Source organism: Harpia harpyja, chromosome 14, assembly GCF_026419915.1.
Source record: "Harpia harpyja isolate bHarHar1 chromosome 14, bHarHar1 primary haplotype, whole genome shotgun sequence".
Classification (NCBI taxonomy): domain Eukaryota; kingdom Metazoa; phylum Chordata; class Aves; order Accipitriformes; family Accipitridae; genus Harpia; species Harpia harpyja.
In genome coordinates, this window is record NC_068953.1 from 23338462 (window position 1) to 23364276 (window position 25815).

General features: G+C 42.4%; 1 protein-coding gene across 1 annotated transcript in view; it reads left to right on the top strand.

The window, feature by feature from the left end:
- The window catches only part of AGBL1 (AGBL carboxypeptidase 1), a 298158-nt gene that overhangs the window by 26234 nt on the left and 246109 nt on the right, over window positions 1-25815 (top strand). The window contains exons 5-6 of the mRNA XM_052808912.1: window positions 689-782; window positions 23368-23405. Coding sequence (XP_052664872.1) covers window positions 689-782; window positions 23368-23405 — 132 coding nt within the window. The remainder of the gene's footprint in view (window positions 1-688; window positions 783-23367; window positions 23406-25815) is intronic.

The window sequence follows — 25815 nt, forward strand, 5'->3', positions numbered from 1 at the left end:
ATTACTGATCCTTTCACCCTGTTCACTTGCCTTTAATATTTCAGGGCTGTACTTGTCCCTTCTTTACACAGAGAACCTGTCTCATAGTGGGGAGGTCTGGCTAAACACCCAGTTTATGCATCAGGCATTTTTGGAATTGATTGCAAAATCTATCTACAAAAGTTCCTAGTGTGTTAGCAAGTGAAGGATTAAAGGTAAAATTGGCCTAGCTGAAATTAAGCTGCATTCAGAAGCACGCCTCCCCCCAAGACCCACTTCCATACTGCTGAATAATAGCCCAGAAAGAAAACTCTGCCCTCCATGCTCTTATGAAATAAACTGTCCTCATGGAGCTGCCTGTGGGAAATGTGGAATGAATTTGAGCCCTGTCGTTTTGCTGGGAGATGACCCTATTTAACATGATTTGTTCTCTGGAGAGTACAATATTTATAGGAAAAGGGGCTTTAGGGAACTCGGGGAAGAACTGCAGGGCTATTTTTGCATCTGATCTTGGCTCAGATTGTGTCCACAGACAGCTTTGTGCTTCAGTTTCTGTGTTTGTAAAATGACCTGTGAAGTCCAGTTGGGAGCCCAGAGAAATCTGCTCATAGCCCCAGGGGCAGCTACTCCCTTCCCCTCATCACCTCTAAACGTAATGTTGCAGACCGCCTGCTTCAGATCTGATTGCTTTTCTCTTTTATTGGCTTAGTTACCACAGGAACTACACTTGGCATCAATGGAGCCATGGAGCTGCTTTTCAAAGTCATCACCCCCTACAGCAAGAGAAACGTCAGGACAGTCAGGTAGGCAGTAGCCCCGAGGGAACTCATCTTTCTAGGACAGCAAGAAATAAAATTTTGGTTCCACTTGAAGAGGCAAAGAAATCAGAAATGGATGCACAATTTCCACTCACTTTAAATCTGCAGGGTTTTTTAAGAGGCAGAAATAGTTCCCTGAAGGACACGTTAATGCCATGATTCATCATATGATTCATGCTGGTGGCCATTTACTTGTAGTGTACCCTATACAGTGATGGCAGTTTGATTGCAAGGTATATCATCCTTCATTTCCCAGTCAGGATTGGATTTTGAGAAGCAGGTGCTGGCAGCAGACAAACCGCTCCTGCCTACCCCTTAGCAAGAACCTCCTGCCACCACCAGCCTGGGGGCAGGTACAGTGAAATCATGACAGTGCTCCCTCATCCTCCTTTTGCAGACAGTTGTGACCAGGTCATCGTGATATTTCTGAAGTATGACAGTTCTTACTGGTATTAATCTAGGTCTGTTTTTAAGCCCATCCCAAATATTTCAAATAGTTTTTTTCTGAAGACAGCAAGTCCATTTTATGTCTCCATCTTAATGCTGAACATTAGTCCCCAAGTTGTCCATTCTGACCACTTCCTCCGATGCCTTTCAAGGGAAACTTTGTAATGTGGAAAAACATCCACAGAAGGACATAACACATTTCTGTGGCTTGCTCATTACAAACAGGAGGAAGACTTTACTGCTATGAGCTCTGCCCACACAATTGCATTTGCTTAAGCAATGCAGAACCTGCCAGTTCTCCTTCTTAGACATGCAATGCCTTGTGGAGCACATAGGTCCTACTTGTTCATGTACGTCTCAGCAAGGACATGGCAACATTCAGTCAGTTTTGGCTTCTGCCTGGACCTGAAAAGAGTGCTGTTCATGGCTGGTGATTACAGAGGGAGTAGCTTTAGATTGAGCATTGCACGTAGGTGAGAAGTGGATGGACAGACATGGCACAACAGTTTGACCACTACTTGCTTAGCTGTGGTTGAAGTGGGGGCCAGTCAGTCTGGATGAGGGCAACAGTAAATAATGTCCATCCTGCTGTTACCATCAAAGACTGATACCAGTTCTCCCAATATCGCCAGTTACTCAATACATTGCATGAGAAGGAATTTGAATTGATTTCCACTAGCCACAAGTGATGAACTTGCACGTCAACACATGGTACTGTTGTTTGCTAAATGCAGCATTCTTTCAGTCTTCTGCCTACATGTCTGGGGCTATAAAAGAATTTGAACAGTTTGCTTTGCTAAATAAGATACTGAGTGGGCTCAGCAGACGCACAACTTCCTGCAGCTGCCTTGCTAATGGAAGCCAACTCACTTTAGCCTGCATTTTTGGCTTTCTAGTATAGTGCTAACTACCTGGAACTGCTTCACAGCTTCAGTTGTCTCTTAGCCAGAGTACCTGTGATTCCTCTGCGTGGTCTGTCCAAAAGTATGATATCAGGATGTTTCCTACACAGAGGTTTGGATACTGCCCATCTCAAAGAATATTATTGCTAGCATATTATTCCTAGGATATCTGAGCACCCTCCAAGATTCCCCTCAGGCCTCATGTTATAACTTTAAGATTCAGGGAGCCTGGAGAACTGCTTTATGTATGACAGGGGTGCCCAGGATGAATTAGACCCAGAGCTGGTCTTGACTTCTGAGGCAATCAAAAGTGATTGATGGGTCCATGCCTATGTTTAACTAAGTAAATTCCACTCAATTCCCTGGTTTCCTTCCTATGGAAGTGTTGGCTGTGATTAGACTAGTGTTAGTTCTACTTCTGTGATAGCCTCATAGGTCAGGATCTGTGTGTAATGGGACTTGGGCCTATATCAGTTCTCTGTTAAGCAATGGGACTGGCTGCATAAAGGCTTTTTAAATGAATTTTGTGCAAAGCTGCTTTTTCCATTCACTGTTTCCTCTGAGGGAAGTGGAAAACTTGGTATCTGTCACACATTTCTAGCCTGGCTTTTTGCTGAGATTCATTTAGAGATGCAGCTAGTGCTGCTGAGGGTTGTTGTAATGTAGGCTGTAAAGTGGTCTAGAATAATCACATCTAAGCAGAAAGGGAAAGAAATAGCCTTCAGAGAAACACACTGCTTTTGATTTCAATGATTCCGGATTGTCAATGTGCAGTATTTGGGTTTTTCTTCCTTTTATCTGATGTACAATAATTATTTTGAACTCTTCTGTGGACCTTTTTTTCCATTTGGGACCCACACACGAGAAAATGCAAACTCAGAATTTCCCTCAATAAAACTCCAGTTTCATTGCTAATAAGCCATTTTATTTATTACCAAAAAGCTTGGATTTCTTTTCCCTTTGAAAAAAAGGGATCTTACACATTAATTGTTGTCTACCTGAGCTTCCTTATTGCTAGTTCAGTTTCCTCATTTCCTTTTTTCCCTAAAATATTTGTGCTCTTCTTCAAACATTTATGTGAGCATGCAAATGGAGGATAAAATCCTTCCTGGGACCTAGCTCACAGAAAAAGGTGGTTTGACTCCCACCTACACTTCATTAAACAAACAAGAACCATAAATCAGCTGAAGCCTGGTAGCTACTCAGCTGGCCTGCCTAGGGCTCAAAGCTGCCTTTTTCATTAATAACTAGGAGCAGCTGAGAAGGTCAATGGCTCAGTGAAGACAGTCTGGTTTACATCAGAAGAAGGACACAAACCTGTTTTGTTTTAAAAAAAATGCTTGCAACCTATTTAAAGGTAGTTTCTTATTAATTAGTAGGGGTTGTGCTTGCTTGCAGTCTATTTAGAAACATAGCTCTCACTGGGGAAAACCATCTTCAAGAGATGTTGTTGACAAGAATTTAGGTCCTGAGATGAGAAGTCCAGACTGTAGGGTGGGTTACAGATCTTCTTTCCCAGCATTAGTAAATGCCTGGGATAGATATGGTCTGAAAGTCCCGGGCATCTTTACAGTCCCTCAGAAAATGGAGGTGGGTACATGTGAAAACATCCTTCTATTTTTTGAGCTCCTCTAGTTAAAAATTTGTAGGGTGATTGGGAGAGGAAGCTTTTGGATGGGTTTCCTGAGATGGGGAGAAAGACTAAAAAGGGGTCATGTGCTTTGTCTAGTTCAGCATGTGCTCCTGGTCATCTGACACTGGTGTAGCTGTTCCTAAAGTTGCTGTGGCTATGCTGAAATCTGGAGCCGGTTATTTTGGTGTAGTTAGCTGGTCACAAAAACATCTGCTTCTTTTTGGCTATTGGTATGGAACTTAAGGAGAACAGTAACCTGTAACCTGCCTATGGAGGAAAACTCCAATGTCCTCCTCGCAAGCCTCTGATCCTCCCTTTGTATTTGCTCTTGATACCTTCTATCCACTTCATAACTATGTGCTGCCATGATTTGCCTTCCTGCTGGGAAGGAACAGCCGGCAGCTGTGGGGGCTGAGATTACCCTTGTTCTTTGATCAGCTGCCAGGAATGCAGCATTGAAAATGCACCACTTCTCTTGTGGATACACCCACATTCTCCTGTCCTGGGCAGCAGCAGGACCAAGGTCACTTTAAGAATCTGCCCTGGAGAGTGCACTATGAGAGCTATTTATTTAGCCAGCTAAGATGTGGAAACAAGATACATAGTTCTATTTATTTTTCCCAGTGGCAAAGCTCTGGGTTATTTAGAAATAGTCTCCCATGCTCCGATTGACCTTCTCTGGCTTCATGCCAAGTAGCTCTGATTCCCCTGAGACTGTGACTCATGGACTTTATTGGCCTTAGTTAGGCATTTGAGGTCTTCAGGTTGCTGGTGCCATAACTGTGTGGATCTCTCCAGGGCTACCCATATCTGAAGTAAAAGCCACGTGAAAAAATATGAAACTTGCTGAGGTTTAGAGAGCTCTTAATTAAGCACTGTGAAATCCAAGTGAGATGGAGACTCTAGACTGTCTTACTCATCTCCCCTGATGCTGTGCTGCAGAGAAAGCTTTCTGATACCTTTTATAGGGGCAATTTAAAATAAAGCCAGGTGATGCTCTGTTTTTCTCAGTTCTGTTTATGTCAATAGCTGGGATATCTGATACAATTGTGTGTGTGTGTGATGCTTGAATCTTCACTCCATCAACACTTTCTCTAATGAAACATCCCTGATTCCCCACACAATGTGAGGGTCCCTGCTCCTTTCACCTTCTACCTTACTTATTCCCCATATGTTCCATATCTTCTACCCTTCTCCTGCTTTCCAGTGTCCCTTTCAATACCCTTGATCATTTTCCCAACTTAGTTGTTCTGAGGGATATTTGGATGTGTTGTGGGCAGCTGGATGTGGAATGTGACAGTGGCAGATGTTTGCTCTCTGGCCAACGAGGAGCTAGGTCTCTTCTGCATGACTGTCTCCAGGTGGTCAAGCATCAGATATGCTCCCCAGGCTGCTGGCACATCAGGCCAATGGCTTTGGAGGCTGTATGTTGTCTGTGGATGTGTGTTGTACAGGGCTCTTCTAGGACTCCTCAAGCTGAAGGTAGATTATCAAAGTGAGTGAAAATAAAAAACCAGCACTTACGACTCTCTTTCATATGAGGAAGACCTGTGTTCTAGAAAATGGCTAATGATGGTGTGACTCGTGTCTGAGTCATTTCTTCCATTACGTTATCTTTTTCTGTTGTTAAAAGGTTGGCGGGCAGTCTTATTTCTGCAGTTTTATTAAAAGCAATTTGGAAAGTCTTTTAAAATGTCTTTGTTTCTCAAAGCTTTTTGTGAGTACAACTGTTTACCACACTGAGTAGAGCTGGCTAATGGTAAGTGTTCACATAAACCTCATATGAGAGATTGCAACAAGAATGAGTATTCATCAGAATTAAAAACTCGCTTCATGTGAATATTCACAAAACTTGGCTTTCTGCACTGGGCTGTTCCAGTAAGGTTTGACTACTTAATTAAAAGTGGAAAGTGAATAAAATAGGTCTGGGAATGGTGCCAAATTAATTCACTAGAAAATGTGACATGCAGAAATTATCTGCCTTTGCTCATGTCCAGCATTGCCCACTTCTGACATTTGATCACCATTCTTATGTTTGGTGCTTATTGGATGGTCCCAGCTCCTCAAACCCTTGCTGATAATCTCCCTTTCCATTAAAGGGAGGAAATCTTTGCATGTACCTCTATTCCATCTGAGGTGGATATCTTGACTCCCCACATACTAAAGGAAAAAAGAAGCAAATTCTCCTCACCTGTATCAAATGTTTGCCTCTAGAAACTTGAGGTGGCTTGGAAGTGTTTATTTCTCTCTGCTGCGTGGACAATTAGTCTGGAGTGGGCAACTTGGAAGTAGTGTGATAGGCATATAAGGTTGGGTCAGGTAGATGGTTGCTGAGAGAGGTTTGGAAAATGCAGTCCTCTCCAGCTAGTGTCAGGGCTCAAAACCCAGGAGGAAATGAGAACACCATGTGTCTCTTTGGTGATGTGTGCTCAGGGGTGATTTGAAGTGGGGAGTGACTCATGAATCTGAAACATGCAAGAATAATGATGATACTGTTGCTATGGTCAGGAAGCAATTCCTATACCACATAGTTCTGTCACAATGTAAGCTGAGAGGAAGTTTTTTACTGGAGTACTGAAAGCAGAGCTCATGCAAGTGAAGAGAGGAATGTCAAAGTGATCAGGAGAGCACATCTAAAGCTAAAAGCCCAAATCTGACAGGTCTATATTTAATCAGACATTGTGTCAGATTGACCAATGAGAATATGAAGGCCCTGGAAATGTTGAAGATATAAGTTAAGAGGCCGCATATAGCTTCAAAACAGGCTTTGAATATATGAATATATACATATTGCTCTGCTTTTCTATAAAACCTGTTCTATTTGCACACAACTGAGATTCTGTTTTGTCATCTTGGAACTGGTGCTTTTGACGCAGGATGAAATACAAGTGTTGAGCCCATAGTGTTGAAAAGTGACCAAGCTGCCACATCAACAAATGCTTGTACAAGTGATCATCTGTGACCTTAACAGCAACAGAAGAAATCAGAATGGCAGTGGGCTACATGTGCTTTAGACAAAAAGAGAGGAGACGTGTAGCAGGCATGACCTGAATACTAGAATTATCTCTTCTGTTAAGAATGATGGACAACACATGGAACAGATCCAATTGCAAATGCATCCTAGACCCAGTGCAGGCAGTTGGTTTCCTCAGCCTTAATTCTGGATAAGTTCTTGCTGGTAGACCACCATTTACATTTGCTACAATTCCATCTCCTGGATTGTGCTAAACTTTCAGCTGTTCTCTGCTTGAGCAGAAGAACATGTTGCATGGCCATTGCCAGCCAATATTTTGAGAATGAGAAGTGCAACACACCAACATGGTGATTAGTTCCTTTGCAACCTGATATGGTAGCTGTTGTGATTGGCTCTTTTTGAGGAATGCTCCACATACGGCTTTATGCCTTTGTTTATTTGGCAATGGTACCTCATAGATGATCAAAAGCAAATCATCCTTAATTTCTCTTGCTAGTCTGTGTCTTGCCATTAATTGTGTTGAGCAGTTTGGATATTTAATTAGAAAGTAACACATGATTCTATTGGAATGTGGTCAGAATTAATCAATGCTTAGTGTCTGCTTATTCTGAAATTGCTATTTGGTTCATTTGATCCCTGTAAAAAATTCACAGGAGGGGTTGAAATACTTCTTTTGAGCATGTCACAACTAAATGACATGCTTCCCATCTGGCCTTGATCTACATGGGATTTAGCCTAGAATTCCTGCTAAATAAAACTGGTAGATACTGTTCTGAATGAGATGATGCCAGCAACAAGGGAAAAAGGGTTGTCTTTAAAATTTTTGTTCATATCAAGTGTCTTTTCAACTTGACTAATATCTCAGATAACATGGAGCAGAGATGGGTACATCATTGAGATACGTAAATAAACCAAAGTGTTCAAATTTAATGCAATGAGCCATTGTAATAGAATAAATGATCTTGGAGCCAAGGGTATCCCAGTTTTATGCAGTTCCTTCTCCTCTGTTCTTTTTACAGTCTGTGTGGTTTCTCTGAAAGAATGACCTGTTCTAATATTAATAATAAGTTATAAAATCTCATTTCAGACTGATGGTATCTTAGTGCTGCTTTGCAGAGTAAATAGAGTTGCATTGCAGAATTATACTTTAGTGGCATTGTAGCGTTAATAGCAGCAGATGAGAGAAATTGAAAAATTAAGAGGTAGAGGCAAGGGAGAAAGAGAAGCTTTCAGATGAGATTTGAAAATAGATGAAGAATTGATGAGGCAGAGAGGAATACCGTATACCAAGGTTGTTCCAGATGGCTGGACAAACATGTTGCATACAGAAACCCTGGTGCCATCTCTTGGTAGCCTCTGGTATGGCAAGATTAAGGACAGATAGACCTACATCTGTGGCATAAAAAATTGGCCAATGAGCATTATATAAAGAGAAATCCACTTCTGAGCTTAACTTAATATGTCATGAGAAGGGAGAAACTGGTTTATAAATGGGCCCACTTACTGTGACTGTTATTTTGAAAGAGATGTTTGCTTTTTCTCTTTTAGGTCTAACTTATGTTTTATGTCTATTTCAGGTAGAGGTAACAGTTTGAAAAAGAAGCAATGGTTTCAAGTGAAGGCCTTTCTTTGCTTGTCTGTTATTTCTTCCCCATTGGTGAGCTAGCGGGTTATATTTGGAAAGATGGTATGAGGGCAAGCCGCTGCTGTTCTCAAGTTCTTGAGTTTTCACACCCAGTGGCTATGGCAGATGCAATTCATGGCTGACCTCACATGATGGCTTTGGGTATGTCTATACTGCAGGCAACTCTGTGCTCGTTGGGTGGGAGATTCTTTCCGCCCTAGCTTTCATTTAACTCATTCTGCTAACAACTGTTAAGCCTTGCAGCAGGGCCTCCAGTGTAGGCTACCCAAGCTTCTGAAGACATATTATCCAGTCTGGGAGTATTATTCATGATGCCGTATCTGTCTCACTGTTGGTCTTTGTGCTAACTAGACTAAAGCTAACCCTTGGGTGCCTCACTGCAGTGCAATTGCATTGCCTCTTAGAAGCACTCTATGAGATGTATCTCCCACATAGCTGGGGAAACCACTATCCCTCCCATCCAAACGGGAGGTAGGACTTGATTTCATACATTAGTTGCATCTGAGTGTTTCTCAGAGTTAAATGAATTGTTAATGTTAACAATGATTCCTTGTAGCTGAGTATGACAGTCCTATAGAAGGATAAGTCAAGACTGGTGTGTACTGTTATGTTAAACATTTTCTAAGTAGCACAGAAGGAACAGAGTGGAATAAATCCAAATAAAAAAATGAGAGCAGAGCTAGAAGGATTACAAAATATTTTGCAATCTAGGAAGAAATGAAGAGTTTGGGATAACTTCTGGAAGTTGATGGGTTATCTGTGAGAAGAGGGGTGGGCAAGCTGCTCCTGATCTGGAGGTGCAGAGAGAAGGCTCTCACCAGTGGTGGTAGGCTATAAGAGTAAAGAAGGCAAAAAGTCTAATGGTAGAAGATGAAAGATCTCTCATGTCTGAAGTGCTAATCTGAGACATGGTGTGTTACTGTGGGCAAGTCACCTGAGATCAGACTTTCCACATGCTCAGTGTGTACACTTAAAACCGCACCTTTCTAATGCCTTCCTAAGGGTAGTGAGGGTACAGTCAGTTGTATCTGGGGCATTCAGTGAGGACAGAGATAGAGAAGGGGAAAATGAGAAAGGGGAGAGAAGAGCAGTAGTGAATTTGTGAAAAGTCTTATGCTCAGCCAGGATGCTGTTGAAGTGGACTGTGGAGTGGATGTGAAGCTGGCAGAGCAAGGAGAGGGTTGAGCAACATGGTTATGTGACCTTGTAAGCATGTTTGAGGTGATGTTAAGTGCCAAAGCTTTCAGAAAGCATCAGCCAGACAGCCCTGGGGGACTGGAACTGGAGGGAAGGGATTTCTAAGCAAAGCTTATCTGAATTTGCTTGTAGAGGTGATGAACAGGTGCCCACCCTGCCTGTTTGCCTGCATCCATTTTCCTGTGTCAAGGTGACAAAGAAAGAATTCCCCCTCAGAAATCATTGAGTTGGGTAACGATGTGAATCTCTGATAGAGGCCAGAGAGTGAGTAGATAAAGCTAAGGGCACTCACTTGCACATATAAGAGCCCTGGCATCTCATCTCCTTTGCCTTTCACTTGATTTATTGCCATTTCTCCTCCCACCCAGAAGCCTGCTACCCTTATGAAGAGGGTAGAAAGCAGCTGTGAAATCCTTCCAACAAAAGCTTTCAGTCCAAAGGTAGACAAGGGAAATTTCATTGAAACAACAATGAAAGGAATCCTCAATGCAGAACACCTACAGCAAAAATTTTGCACAATGCTGGCCCTGAGCAGGTGCTGTCCCAACAAGGAAAACAGCCCTAAGAATTTTCTGGGTTTGCTGTGGCTTTTTTTCCAGCTCCACCAGTGCTGGCAATGGTGCCAGGTGAAGCATAAGCCAGTCTAGAACTATCAGTCGTTTTTAAAGCGCAACAGTGATTAGGCCTGCCCTGAGCAGAGTTCTATGACACAGTGTCAAAGCCCTTAGCAACAGCCTTTCTACACTAGGATTCCCTGTCCTGATAGCACTGTTGGAGCTGTACCAGCTGTAGCAGCAGCGGGGTAGCTGGTTTTAGCAATACAGAGGCAACACAACTGAGTCATTTCCAGTGGGCGGGAGAGAGCGAGCTCCAATGTCTTCACAGTCTCTTTCAGGCTCTTTTAGGTAGTTATCAAACACTGATTATAGAGAATAAATGAGAATAGGTAGTTATCAAACACTGATTATAGAGAATAAATGAGAAATTGTAAATACTGGAGTATTTACCAAGTGCAAGTGAAATGAGTTTTGTTAGGGAGAGAAGGTTTGGTAACAGCAGTACTACAGATGTAGCACAGGTCTCTGGCTTGCTAACGCTGGCAGGGCTCTTCTCGGGCTCTTTATCTGCAGGGCAACACTTGGAATGGCAGCAATGCCAGTAAACTCTGTAAATAAACCCAGAGTTGAGCTGCTCTGGGATGTGTTCAGAGACACGGTTTGGAACATGGAGGGGAGAACCTGAAAACTTGAAGTGGCTGGTGAGGAAGAACAGGGCTGCTGACTCCTAATAAGGCTGCGGCTCTGGGGTTGGCAATGGAAACTCCCCCTGAAGTGTAAACCTTGGAAGGGTCATGCCTCTGAGACTGAGCTTTTACTGTCAGGCTGCAGTAACAGCCAGACTACTGCAGAACAGAAAAGAGAAAATCGCCCCATATCTTTGGCATGTCTACTCCATGTGTTTCTTTCCTTTCCTGTGCTAAATGGATATCGTTTGGGCTTTGTGTGGATCACAGGACATGCATTGCAATGGTACAACAGCTCTCACTGTCTACTCAAAAGCTTCATTTCCTCCTTGTTTTTCATTGTTGTTTTAAATTGCACTTACATATTTGTGGTTATTCCAGCTTTTACCACCTTCCAGATTTTTCTGTGCAGAAAGAAACAAGGGCACGTGGAAGAACCGTCCTGATAATGCTCATAAATTTTACTGTGCTTTTTAATTATTTATCCCCATTGCTTCATTCTCATATTTACAGCTCAAGTTCTACCAGCCTTGGCTTTGATATGGTCTGTTCTCAAATCCCAGAGTTTGGCTTGATTATATCAGATGGAAGTTTTCCAATGAAAGGAGAGGGGAAAAGAAATATACTAACTTTCATTACTTAGGCTTCTGCAAATTACTGCTTCAAAAAGCCCCTGCAGTTATGCCAGTGTGACATCACAGCTTTCAAACAGCAAATACCAGGAGAATTTGACCTAGTATTTGTTGCATTTTACCTTGTTACTGATTTTTTTTTTTTTTCCTTCTAAATCCTCTAGCTAAATGTTGTGAAGAACAGGCACCAGCACTAAGATGTGACCAGATTATTGCTTAATAAGTAATTATACATGTGTAACTGAAAAAATTCATTAGTCTGTGGTTGGCTGGATCAGCCACAAGAGCCAGATGCTGGCTTTCAACCGCTCTCGCAAACTCCATGACGGTGTAGTGACCTACGTTGCACTCAAGGCTAGTGCATACTGCCTGCTCTCAAATCTCCTTACTTGTACATGTGGGGATGAAGGCTGTGCTTTGGCTGCTGCGGTAGTACAGTCTTCCTGCTCATCCTCCCAAAGTCTTAATGCATCCTGCATATTGTATCTCAGTCACCAGCTGGGCAAAGTGCTATATGGAAAGCAACATGGGTGATCTAACAGAGAATACTATTTCTCTGACTCCTGGGCATACTACTAAACTAAACATATTTCCTTTTCTTTCTCAGGACCCCTACCTATGCCATTGCCATCTTATATAGCACATTGTTGTTCTCTGAAATGCTAAATTTTGAGGTACTGTGGTTGCAGAGAGCCTCATCTCTGACCTGCAGCTCGTAGGTTGCCTTCCCTGCGGTAAGATGTTCTACTGCTGTCCTGCCTGAGCTGCAGAGAAGAGGACAGGCCAAGGACAAATTCACAGCAGGAGTTGGAGTGGTGGTGCATCTGCTGCTGTCTGAGACTGTGGCCTTCTGTGATGGTGGCTCAGCCTGCTTGCACAGATAGCTTCTGCAGAAGATGTATCCTCATTTGCAACATCTATCCTATTTAGTTTGAACCTGATCATGTCCTCAGATGACTCTTCTGCCTTTCCTATCACAGCTTGGAGATCTTATCTCCAGAAAGCTGCTGCAGGGCAGTGTGAAAGTTGTTCCCTTTCCACACCTGGGCTCTTTTTCCTGCAAAGATGTTATCTCTGTGTGCATACTACACAATACAGCAGTATCCCCATTTCCCCCTCCCACCTATCAAGTGAGACAGAAACCACAGAATGGCAGAGGGAGGCGAAGAGCAGGATGGCTTTTTTTCCCTGCTAAACCTTTACTGAAAATCCCAGGCAAGTTAATAAGCTTTTCTCCCTGCTCTGCAACTGCAACATCTACTTTCCCAAAGACTTCATGCTTACTGACAAAACTAGTCAGCATTACATGTTTCTAGCACCATTCTACATGTGTTTTGCAGTCATCTGTCTCGACAACACACAGGAGGTAAAATTGGCATTTCTTTTGTGTACAAGACAGGTTTGAAAAATTTCTTATAAATTGGCTATTGGTGTTGACTGAAGGCACTTGGGTCAGTGAGGACTGAGGTTTTTTTAATGAATATCTGGATTTCCAGAGATATTTAGATGTGTGAAGATGAAAGGGAATGTAACTGTAACAGAAAGCCTCTCGGCAGGTTAAAGGCCTAACTCATACAGTTAAAAGGTAGTTCTGACCTCAGTATACAAAGGGGCCTTGAAAAATCCTGCTGAGTGCTAGCTGCATGTTTAGACATAAAAATGCCTTTTAAATTCAGGTCAAGATGCCTAATGTGAATTTGTAAGAGAATGTTACTTCTTCTCAAGCATGTTTATGGATTGTTCTCAATTTGAGACTGAATTAATAGTACCAATTAAGCTCAGTATTGTGTACACACATGGCTTACAAACTAATACCCTAGTACTTCCAAGCATGTTCATATTTGGCAGCATCAGTTAGGACCACCAAACTGTAAAGTGCCCAATTCACAGTAAATTCAGTGCTGAAGGGCTAAGTATGTATGTGAGGGAACACAATCACCTGAAGAGATGAAAAGTGGCGGTAGCTGGAAAACAGGAGAAAATTGGTGATGGCTTCTGCGTATTTTTCTCCTATATATTTTGTTGAAATTCCACTTGCATGTGAGCTTTTCAGGCAGCTCTAACTCTGATGACCATCCTTTGGAATTTAGGTAAGAGCAATACACATAAACTGCCTAACCTGTACACATAACAAGGGAAACAATGCTTACCTACTTGGGAAGCACATGGAGACTGATAAATGGAAAGTGTTGCATACATGAAGATCAATCGGCATCAATACCTTCTTCCACTTGCTCCCTACTGCAAATGTGAATGTAAAGCTGTGTGCTGTCAGTGCTGCAGCTGATGTGTAAACAGGTACTCACACATTCAAACCATGGCCTTAGTACTACAGGCAGACTGTCACTGGACACTCACCGACAGGCAGAACTAAGTAGGGCTATAGGGTTATGTTATGACATATTGCCAGCTTGCAACCACCTAAGTTGCATCTTGTCACGCAGCACAGGGAGAATGATTCCAGTAGCTACGCTTGCATGAAATGGCTTCTTGCTCTGGCATATTCAAAGAAACTCTGCAAGCTAGCTCTCTTCCCTAGAGGTTTTAAGCTTTAAGTTTCCTTTGGCTGGACTTTATGGATGTGCTTCATCTGAATAGGACCAGAGGGGAAAGTGAAGTGCCATATAAAATCAAACTGATGGATCTATTTCTAGAGCCTTGTCATATGGAAACAGTACCATTAGATTAAAAAGAACAAACACAGTTTTTCATCTTGTGTTCAATATCAGTCATTCCTTCTTTTGTTCTGAAGCATCTGACTTTTGCTTAAAGAAAAGGCTGCCACACAAGTCAGCCTTGTTCTTGGTAGAGATCAAGGAAGATGGTGCTTTCTCAGTCCATCAACTTCATATATCATGTTCTTTTCAAGTCTTTTAAATTGGCCATATTTTTAAAATTAGTTTCCTTGAAAAACTTTTTTTTTTTTTTTTGTTAAAAAGACCAACCAAGCAAAAACCCCAGACAAAATAAATGTCAAAATCCTAAGCAGTGAAACTGCAGGAATGGCTGAAATGAAAACTCAAATTTCCCATCCATTGCAGCAGCCTAGTTACATGCAGTAAAGGTTGCTATTTCAAACACTGTTGTTTTGCAGCTCAAGAGCACCTTTCATTTAAAAAGTGCTTTTTAAAGATGTACCCTGAGATTACTGCTGCCTTAGAGATGGTTTGTACTAACCAGTAGTCAGGGAGAACTACAGCTCTTAGCCTTGGTTACTTTGAAACCAGCCTCCCTTTTGTGCCCTCAAATAGCTCTGGGCACAAGCAGTGACATGTTCCATACCTTGCTACCTGGACTGTTGGCAGCACAAGCTGCCCTCGGCTACATCACTGCCAGCAATTGATAGTATCCATAAAGGAAAAATGTTGCAGTTGTTTGCAGGCAATATAGTGTGAGTGCAGGCTCATTTTCTGGCATCATAAAGTCCTGGGTACCCCCAAGCTCTACCTTCTCTTTTATAGTTCACCATCAGAGACTCCTCAATGGCAAAGCACCTGCAATTCAATTTCTCTTAATGAGGACAGAAGTCACAGTTGCCCTGCTGAGATTTGAGCCTAGGGTTCCTGGGTATGTCACCAAGCAGCGCCCTTTGGCTTCATCATGCAGTAAGCAGGGTTTCACCGGGTACATGGATTATGTCCCTCTCTCTGCCCTTACTCTGGGTGTACACAGCATTCAGAAAAGTTTGAGGCAGAATGATCCAGAAGCAAGCAGAATGGGGCTGGCTCTCTCCCCTGTGCACTGAGCACCTACCTTGCTGTGAGCACAATGTGCATGTCAATCCCTGGGGTCTCTGGAGCAAAAGCTGCTGGGCATGGTGAACTGATAAGCTATGAATAAATTGACAGCTAAGGAGTGAGCCAACACACTACTAGGCCCTTTCTCACTAGTAACTGCATTGGGACTGGAAGACAGCTATCTGGGGAAAGGAGGGGGATTTAACCCCACTCACTGATATGCTTTAATTGTGTACGAGATGTTTTGTAGGGCTGGGCTGGTGCTTGTTATCAGATGTGGCCTCAATAAGTATCCTCACCACTGCTCTTAATCAATCAAGGATAGCGTCAAGACCCTTTCTCAGTCCCCCTCCATGTGTCCCTTGGGTGGGAGAGCTGGATTCTCACACTGTCAGTTTGAGACTGCCTGGGTGATGAATCTGTTAAGAATCCTATCTGGTTGTGATCCTTCCAGCCCCTTCATCTTGATGTGAATGACAAGTTGTCACAGCCTGCCTCAGCCATATTGGTGACATCTGACCCTAGAGAGAGAGTTGACAGGAATGGGAAATCTTCTGAGGTACGGCTTCTGCCTGAGGAAGCAGTGCCAGCTCTGCACCATGCTGTAAGAAATGCCTGGGCATTTTTTTGGCAAGGATTTAAGTGTGTTTTGTGTACCTTGCTCTTCTTTGTTACCACTTTGAAGCTAATTTAATTTAGAGCTGTAAAGAATAGGTTGAATTTTTAGGATACAGCTGTCTCTTCTTCTGTACTTGTTGTACACAAGAGACAGTAGGATACTTGTAAGGATGCCTGGAGGATAACCCTGGAGTGACTCTTCTTTCTGGGAGGCAGAGATGAAAGAGGCTGGAGGGCTATACCTTTTCACTGATTTTAACCTAACGGGCTTCAGGGCAGGCAGAGATGTTTGGAAGATGCTACAGTGAAGGCTTTGAGCTGAACCTGGGAACTGAGTTATGTTTATTGTATCAGCCATGAAAGCAAGAGAGGACCTCACACTGGGGCTTCTGCATCACAAGTCTAACTTCTCTACAAGGAGCAGCATGTCTTTCAGAGAACACATTGACTTCAGCTCACCAAAATGCAAGATAGGAGAAAATTTGCTCCTGGGGTTGTTGTAGGGTTAAAAAGCAAGGAATCCTCACTCCTTTTGCTGTTAAGTCTTGTTGGCTACTAGCATTGAATTTAGCATCTGTGCACACTTTTTTCCTCACAACCCTCCTCTTAGAGTTAATAGACATATAAATCTTTAAAGATGGGGAGGAAATAGTGTTCAGTATGCATTTAATTTCTGTACCTTTTTTGTTTGCTCACTAATTCTGTTCAGCAAAATGAATTGCATCACAGAGAATAGGTTCTGCAGAAGACGTATATTTTTATTAAAGACAGTGTGTGCTTTTCCAGGGGGGGCAAAAAAAAAAAAAGGCTGGTCACTGGAATTCAAGTAACCATTAGAAAAGGAGTGTGTGATTTTTTTTTTTTTTAATTTTTTTTTTCTCTTTCCTTCTGCATTACACCAAAAGCACATCTGTGCACAACAGCTGGATGTCCAGACTCCACCTGTCGGCTGCGTGTGGGACTGTGAGCAAGCTTTGCCTTTAGCATAAGTTTTAATGCCTAGCTAACAAGCTGGAATTAAAGTGGACATGATGATGGGTGTTTTGTGTAAGTCCTAGACCAGCAATGCTATGAAAATGCCAGCAGCATAAGCAGCTTTTGCCCACCCATATTTCCAAGACTTGTGAAGCTGCTGGTTTTAAGCCTTTAAAACAAATCACTGTGCAAGTGCCTGCATATTTAAGATCTGTATTTCTGGGCCACAAGGGAAATGACTATTCAAGGCATCTGTCTCAGATGAGATCTACCTTCTGGTAGGATTTATAAAGCACCTATTGCTGTGGTGCCTACATGTTGTTTCTAAATGTCTCTCAGTTGTCAAATGTGAAATTGTCTTTTGAGTGAGTTTCTCTGTGACTGTATAAACTCCTGTAGTTAAGCATGAGTCCCAGGGGTTGGAGGCAAAATGCAGTCACACAATATGTACACTCAAGGGCTCTTAATTTCTCCCAGAGACAGGGGCTATGGAATTTTAGGGGCTTTAAGCCTGTAAGCTGTAATACCTTGAGCCCTCAGTCAGGGTTCCCATTGTGCTAGATGCTGTACAAATATATATTGCACAGTCCCTGCCCCCTGCTGCTTGCAATATAAATAAACGTGACAGCAACAAGTGAGTATACTGCAAAATAGCAGGGTAAAGGGCAAAAGGAGGGAGCACGGGCTTGAAGCAATGTGGGTTGCCAGGCAGGGGCAGAACCTTTTCTTACATTTCTATAAAAATAGTACTGTACCTCTTTATTATCCAGGTGTGATTGCCTTTAGGAATTAGATCAGGCATCAAGTTGAAGAGGTATTTAATGAAGCACCAAGTCATTCGCTTTCATTCAATAATTCAAAGAGGATGTTTTGTGTTTAAGCATGTAAAATGTACAATCTTGCAGGAGAAGGAAGGCTGGTTAAGTTACTTGGGGGCTGATCTGCAGAGCCCTTTTGGATCACTTTGTTCAGTCTTTGGCTTCTCTGCTCTTCCCTGTCCATAGTTCCAAGCTAGTTCTGAACAGGTGGGCACCAATGTCAATGTGTCCTGAGCCTTAAAATCCTTTCATGTAGTCCACCATGCATATCTCTTGTAGTGAGGTTTTTCATTTTCAGGAGTCTTTTTTTTTTTTTTAATATTGGGGTGGAACAGCAATAAATTATCTATTCAAGAGACAAAAACAGAGGCACAGCATTGTCTGTCATACTGCCCAGCACTACAACCTGTGAGCTGAGATCAGAGTGGAGAAGAAAACCTAAGAGATCCTGGCTTTCAGTCTCCTCTGTCTGCAGTGATTTCCAGCTAACACTGTCCTGGTAGCTCAGATCTAAAGGGTGACCTAGGCAAAAGACTTCTTTGTCTATGCTTTTGAGCAGCCTGGTTTTACTGGCTAATCCAATTGTGCTTTGGCTTGGGAAGCGGAGTTTTTCTTTGCTGTTGCTCCTGGTTCCTAAGCACAGGATCTGTAAGTTGCATTTGTCTATCTGTCTGCTAGTTGTACTCCTGCCCTGATATCCAAGCTGCTGACTTGGAAACACTTCAGAGATTTCCATTCTTCAGAGTGGCTGTCTCAACTGCTACTACAGGGAGTTTTTAATGTTTTCTGATTACAGAGCAGCATTTATTATTATGCCTTTTAAGATAGGGCAACTTTATTTATACATCCTTTTTATGAAATATATAAATGAGCTTCCTTTGAGATAACTGTTTTGTCAATCCCAGTGTAAGATTTTACTAACATATTGCCACAAAGAATAGAAAATCAGCGGAAGGCATCTGGACAGATTTGGCAGGTTTTTTAATGATTTCTTCCACTCCCCACCCCATTCTGTCTTGAGACAAATGCAGAGTTCTGCACTGGGCAAGCTATCAAATTCTCTGGTCTAGCATATGGCTCATCAAGTCATCTTTCTTGTGCTCTTAAACTTTTCTTCCTGTTCCCATCTCCCTGCCCCCCTCCCCTCTTTGCTCTCACGCACAATTTATTATCTCCTTTCTCTCTGTCTTCCTGTCCCAGGCTTACTCATCTCATTATATCTTCTGATGCCAGAAAAGATGTTGTTGGTTTGCCATACGGTGTTAAGAGGTGCTGATATTATCACAAACACCATTTGCCTGGCTTGCTGTAAGCCTATTGATGCATCCGTCAGCTTGCTGCTGTTTTCAGTGAAAGTCCGTTCTGCATTCTCTTCTATGACTTCTTATTTGTTTCCCATAGGGTGTTTTATATGTTTGAATTTGTTCAGCATCAAAGATAAGTAATATTCTGGGGATACCTGCCGACAGCTGACTTAAAGTGTAAATTACAATGCTGATTTAAAGTCCAAACTTAAAACAAATGCAGGTAGGTAACTCTACACAGTGTAGGTGTGAACTCCTTTCCCAGGATAATTGTGGATGCTGAGTTTGTGTAAGTTCAAAAGTGCCCAGGCAAATATATGGAAAGAAAAACAACTAAGAGCTAAAAAGCCTCCCAAAGGTACCATTGCTAGCTTATGAAATCTCTGGACTGCAAATTGCTGGAGCCTGGTCTGGAAGTTCCAGCACTGTGTTTTTGCTGTGGTCTTATATGCTTCCCTTGGCCACTGTTGGTCACAGGATACTAGACTATTTGGACTTTCAGCTTAAGCTGGTGCAGCTGCTCTTTTTTGCCCTGGCTAATTAACTTTGCACCTAGAATACCTGTTTCTCATTTCATTTCCATTTTGTCTATGATTAAAATGTAGGGATGTAAGACTACAGTCATTCCTGGATCACTTTTTTCAGACCCTTCCCTCATTGGCAACTGAGCCTAACGGTCCCATTATAAGCAATTCAGGCTCCCTTTTCAAAGTTGTTAGGTTGTTCGTCCCATTGCTGCCAAGAGGATGTTTCAGAGCTTCATTTTCCAATGCTTAAAACCTATCTTTTAATTTCCAGTTGAAATTTATTCATGGCCATTTTATATCCGTTTGTCCTTGTGCCAGCTTTGTTCTTTAGCTTAAGTAGCTCTCTGCCTTCTTCAGTGTTTACTTCTCCCCCACCCAGTGTGTCTATGGAGAACAATCAAGTCACCTCTTAACCATCATTTTGCTAAGGTGGCAAAACTGTGACCTCATGAGATATGTCTCCGTTACCATAATGATTTCCTTAGCACTTTTCTGCACCGTTCCTTCCGAGTACTGCACACGGCTGTTCAGGTGAAGCCTTGTATGAAAACATTCATGCTTTCCCTTCTCTACTGGCAGTGGCTTTCCTGAGACCTAGTCTGTCCTTTTCATGGTTGTCACCCTGCTGGGTCGTGCTTGTACTCATCCTCTAATGGGCTCTCATATTCAGGGTGTCCTTCTGCTCATTTCCAAATTGTGAACCCCTGCTCATAACAGCAATTCTTGTTAAACCCTAACTGTGTAACCTTGCACTTTGACTATTACATTTCATCACATTTCTATTGCTTCAGAACTCAAGAACATCCTGTTACTCCTGAAAGATATTCTTAACTCACTGTTATTGGCAGCAGCTCCTGACTTCACATGGTCAGCAGATTTGTTAGTATACTCTGACTTTTTGTGCCAAGGTCATTAATGAAAAGATAAAATAAGATCAGTCTCAAAACATCCTTGAGGATTCCCACACATAACTTCCCTCCAGACTAATAATTCCTCTTTCAGCACAACTCCTGTCATTGCCTCTTTAACCAGTTCCTTGTCCATGTTGCAATTCTTACACTAATCCCTATGTTCTCCAGCTTGGGTGCTAATTTCCAGCGTGGCACGGTATCAAATGCTTTATTGAGGTACACCTAAACTAGATCTACCACACTTCCCTTGTCTAGAAAAATCAGTTATCAAAGAAAGATATCAAGTTAGGCAGGCTTGATCTACTCTTGGTAAATCTGTTTTATCTGTCTTGCAGTTTACCCTCATGTCTTTAATTATTTTTTCTTTCAAATTTTGTTCTAAAGCAATGCATAGTATTGAGGTCAGTCTACTGGGTCTGCACCTACTTAGGACTAACTGTAAAGTACTTGCTGTAGGACGTACAGAACACTGCGTATTGCCTATGCCAAAACCCTTGTGATGAATTGTAGTACTTGAGGAGATGAAATGTACTAATTTGGTTCCACTTTATTTTATTGCAGTGCTATGTACAGGCATGGAATGAGATGAGCATGTGTCTAGGCTGTTAGCCTGGGATGTGGGAAATCCAGCTACAGCTGCAGGTCTGTAATGTTGTTTCAGAAGTGGGCGGTGACTATGAAAGTTTCTGATTCTGCTCAGTGGTGGTGCTGGGATCTGGGTGATACTACGTTTAATTTTTATTTATTTATTTATTTATTTATTTTTAGGACATGTCTGAATTTTTCCATCCCATAGAACCATCTGGGTGGATTTACTTACATATTTATGATAGTCTTGGGTTTCTCAGCTTTACAAGCAAAGCAGTGGCAAACCTGTTCTACCAGGTCACATCTAAAACACAGATAGCTCCTATCCCTTGACTTGGAGCATACCAGCTCCCTCCAAGCCTGGAGAAGTGACTGGGGTGGTTAAGACTATTGAAGGATCAGCTATGGTATGGCTACGAACAGTTTAGGTCTTCTGGGGCAAGTGTGATGAGGAATTAGAATGGAGACTCAAAGTTAGGAGGAATATGAGTTTACACTATCTGAGAACATGGTTTGGGAGGTCTGAGGTCCTCTGGGGATGAAGTTGTCTGTGTACAATGTGGTTTACATACCACCAAAAAGTACTGGAGAATCCAGACTTGCTGATTGATTGGATGATGGGAGGTTTGCTGGCAGTGTTGACATTATGATGGTGGTGTAGCTCTAGTGAAACTCTTTGCAATGCTCCTAAGCATCCCCATAACAAACCAGATGCCTGCAGGAAATCCTTAGATCTCTTCTGCTTGGAGCTAGAAACACTTTGGTTCTTCCTTTGTTGCTCTGCTATTCTGGCATGTAACTGAGACATCACCTTAAGCCTGCAAATGTAGGTATGTAATGTAGTCTCCTTTACAAGATACATATTTGAGTGCAAGCTTTGGGAGATGCTCTGGATGGAATTTTACCTTGCTTAGATCTGTTTACTTTGTCCCAAACTTTAAACTTGGGGAAAGATTGAGTGATCAGTGACCACCACTTGACAAATAGAGTATCCCTTTTCTGAGCACACTGAATAGCTTGTGGATGACAGTTTTCTCCCACCAGCTGAATGATTACTCTTTAGGTGGAGTTAAAGCGGCAATTAGAGCATGACTGTGCTTCCACTGGTGAGATTTTTAGCTACTGATTTCCTGTTCTATCTGTATTTGTGTGTGTTTCTTTTGCAGTTTGTTTGTAATGCTGTTGTTGAACTCTGACAGATTCATTATGAAAGAATGACATTAGATAGGGATGTTGACCCAACATCAGCAAGAACCAGCTCTTGAATCTTTCTTAGTCTCAGCTGCTGTTAGGACACACAATGAACAACAGTTTGATGACAAAAAATATTTATTTTTTTGCTGCAGGATGATAATTGGCTCAGTATGGAAGTTAATATGATTTTATTTGGGGATTGGTTTGTAAAGAGATTACATTTTAGGGAATCCTTAGGCATGGAGGCTTTTGTAGCTGTATTTATTTAATCAGCTGTGGGCACTTGAAACTTCACAGCAGTAAGCCAGGTTAGAACATGGATCTTCTTGCTCCAGCAGAATGTGACTGGAAAAGAAAGTCTTCTGTGGGGCTAGTGGGATGGAGATTATACCAGACAAGGAAGAAACTTGCCTCCAGATGGTGGGGAGCAAGGATGTCTCAGTTCAGCTTTTCAAGCTGCAAATGTTAGTGACCAGCTCCCATTCAAACCAGTGCGATGCTGACTCAGGCAGTTTGCGTTGCTTACCTGCACATGGAAATGATGCAGAAGGTTAACAGAAACCTCTCTGTGTGTCTCTCCCCTCTAGCTGCTTACTCTCTAAGCTCCATGGGGCAAGCAGTCTTACCACAGAGCTTTAGCATTTTTCTTGTAAATCCTGATCTGAGTGGGGACCTTTACATGCCACTGCAGTGCAAGACATTGTTAGAATTAACCCAAAAGAAAATTTAATTTCTCTTAAAGCTGGTGGGAGAGGAAGGGGGTGAAGCTTGTTCTGTGAAAACAGAGAAGGGAGTGGAATTTCCCTGGAAATACTGACATGGATGTTCCAGCTTGATGCAGAAGTTATCATCTACTGATGTAGATAGAAACACTGGTGTCTGGAGTGGGCATGTGCTGAGTCTCCGATACAAAGAAATAGCTCTGGGGCAGCAGTTTAAAGACTTGCTTTGTTACTTTGGATATGTGGGTGTTGCTGTAAATTTAATGGTCACTACAAATCAGTGTAACACTAAAGCTAGAGGGCTAATGGTCTTTTAGAATAACTGAGTCAGCTGCAGAGACTGGATCCTCTGCTGGTGTAAAACACTGCAGTTCTGTCAAAGCCCATCATAAGCTGTCAATTTAGACCATCTGGGAAGCCTGGCCCAGAAGACTGTGAAGGTGAAGGTTACAAAAATTATTGAAGAAATTGACGTTATTTCTCCATTTCTCTTCTTTCCCCAGGGCAGCCATTGAGGCTCTGGCAGCTTTGCTGAAATCAAGTAAGCTTTTTTTCTTCATATTCTTTCTGACTTTCCTTTCCATGCTGTGTTACTGGACAGAATGATTCTGTTGAACCTCCTTCTCCCATGGTATCTCCTCTTCCCTCAGTCCCAAAGAGCTTAGAAAAGAGAAGCTGTAATGCAGTACTTTCCTGTATGTCTAGCTATGATTCTTGGAGCCCCGTGGCTCTGTGGACACACAGCTCTATGGGAGATGGTGCCGTAGGTCCCAGGGAGCAAGCTGCTGAGGGAGCCAGACTAGACCCTTATTTTGAGTATTTAGGGAACAGTGGGTGTCCTGGGGCTTGGCACAGTGGAAGAAATGTGGAACCTCTCCAGCCAGTGACAAATGCTTATTGTTCTGTTCTAGCATCAGTGGAGAGTGGGGCCAGGACCTGTCTGTCCTGTGGTGCTGTTGTACTATATGCTTACCTGGTAACAATGATGCTGTTGGCAAAGGCTTGGAAAACTTCTGTAGCCCAACAGAGATGACCTTATTCTCCTTTGCAAGCTTATCAGGTCTGATAATGTGCAGATAGGGCTGAGACCTAGTGATTGCTGGGGTACAGCCCTGCTATGGCAGGCTGTGCTTAACATTTGCACCAGCTGGCTGGTGGAGTCGAAGACCTTAACGTGGGTTCTCAGCCACACACTGCTGGTGTGACTGTTCCTGAAATGAACATGTTACCCTTTTTTTACCTTTATCCCATCTGAAAACACTTAGCTTTTTATTACCAGAATTTAATAAAGCTTTGATTAAGAAAGAGCACTCTACTATTGCAGACAATCTACTCTACAATAAATCACAATGGTGTATTGTCCTTCTCTCTCTTCCCATCCCCCACCACCCTTTTCTTCCCCTCTCCCTTCTCCTTTTCATAGTATTAGGAATAAATGCATTTGTGAAAAATTGTAGCCCTGGAAGCAGTGCTTAAATGAGCACGCTGCAATGGGATCGTGTCTGAGTTGCAGCAGCTCAAGTGATGAGTTCTGAAATAATGTCTCAGTATTAACCTTGCTGCCTAGATTTAAAGGTCACATTATTGCAACAAGGAAAGACCTTCTGGTTTGGGCACTAAATCTTAACAAGGCGGTTGTGGGGCTATGCCACAGCTGCTTGCAATACAAAAGCAAAATTAGCCTTCAGAGTAGAAAGAAATTTAGAGAGAAGGCTGGAAAAGTGGAGCAAGAGCTGAAAGCTCATCTGGCAGCTTGAGCTTTTCTCTTGCACTCCCGATTTGTGGTAAGTACTAGGAATGGGAAGTGAAATTCTGTTGTCCCATGATATTTATAGGATAAGTTTTCTAGTTGAAGGCTTATTCTGGGTCTAGAGATGAGAACAGTATATAGGAATGGAGGACTAATTACCAAGGGAAGCTGTGAAATGTAGTCTCCTGGGGAGTCATAAACACATGGTGTGAAAGTTGGGAGGCAAGCTGAGAATGATCTAGGGAACCTAAAAGGACTGGATTCAGCTCCAAATTCTCCTAGCCCTTTTCGTCTTAGAGTGAAGTAAGTTTTTAAAGCTATTTAATCTTAGAAATTTTCTGTGTGACTCTTCTCAGCCAATTTAGGTTGTGAAAGCATCTTGGTTGGTTCTTTCTTTTACGCTTTTTGTGCTTTAGGAAGTGCAGAGAAGATTTCCAGTACTGGAAGAACACACTGATCATTCTGGTTGGTTGTTTCAGGTGCTTTCACAGAAGGTACAAAAAATGAATTCCAACAGGAATTTAGTCTATTGAGCAAAGCAGTCCCTACACTGTCTCTCTGGTTGATCACTGTGATGTACAGATTAGGGTTCTCGTGTTCGTTTGTACTGTTGACCACTGCAAACAAAGGCATTGCTTGGGAGAGACATTTTTTCGTTTTGAGACATCCTTCCCAGTTTGCTGGCTTGTGTCCTTCTCTCTTTTATCATTCACAACTGAACAACATTTTTGTAGCAACACCAGCTACTGCTTCCATGGAAAAATGATTTTTAGGAAAACACACGGTCTATTTTCAGCTGATGTTCTCTTAAGGCGCCAGAACTGGGATTTAGGAAATGGTGCCAATACTGTGCAACCAAACAGAGTGCCACAGTCCACAAGTCAGCCTGAACTGTGTTTTCTGATGTTTTCTGCAGTCTGATGGTGAGTGGTCAAGAATGTCTTTTAGTTTTCTCCTTGTCCTGTGGCTCAGGACATGAGAAGCTCCAGGCTTCTGGAGTAGAGTGCTCTGGTAGCTGCATACAAATGAGCAGGCTGTGTCTTTTGGGAGGTGTAGGTCAGGACATGTGAAAAACAGCTCTGGTTCTTCCAGAAATAAATTCACCATGGCTGGAAAAGAGCTGAGTTCTTTTTCATGATTGCTGTAGCACTTGAAAATTGCTTGTGAAAACAAGGGGTAAAACTGTACATGGCAAAGCACC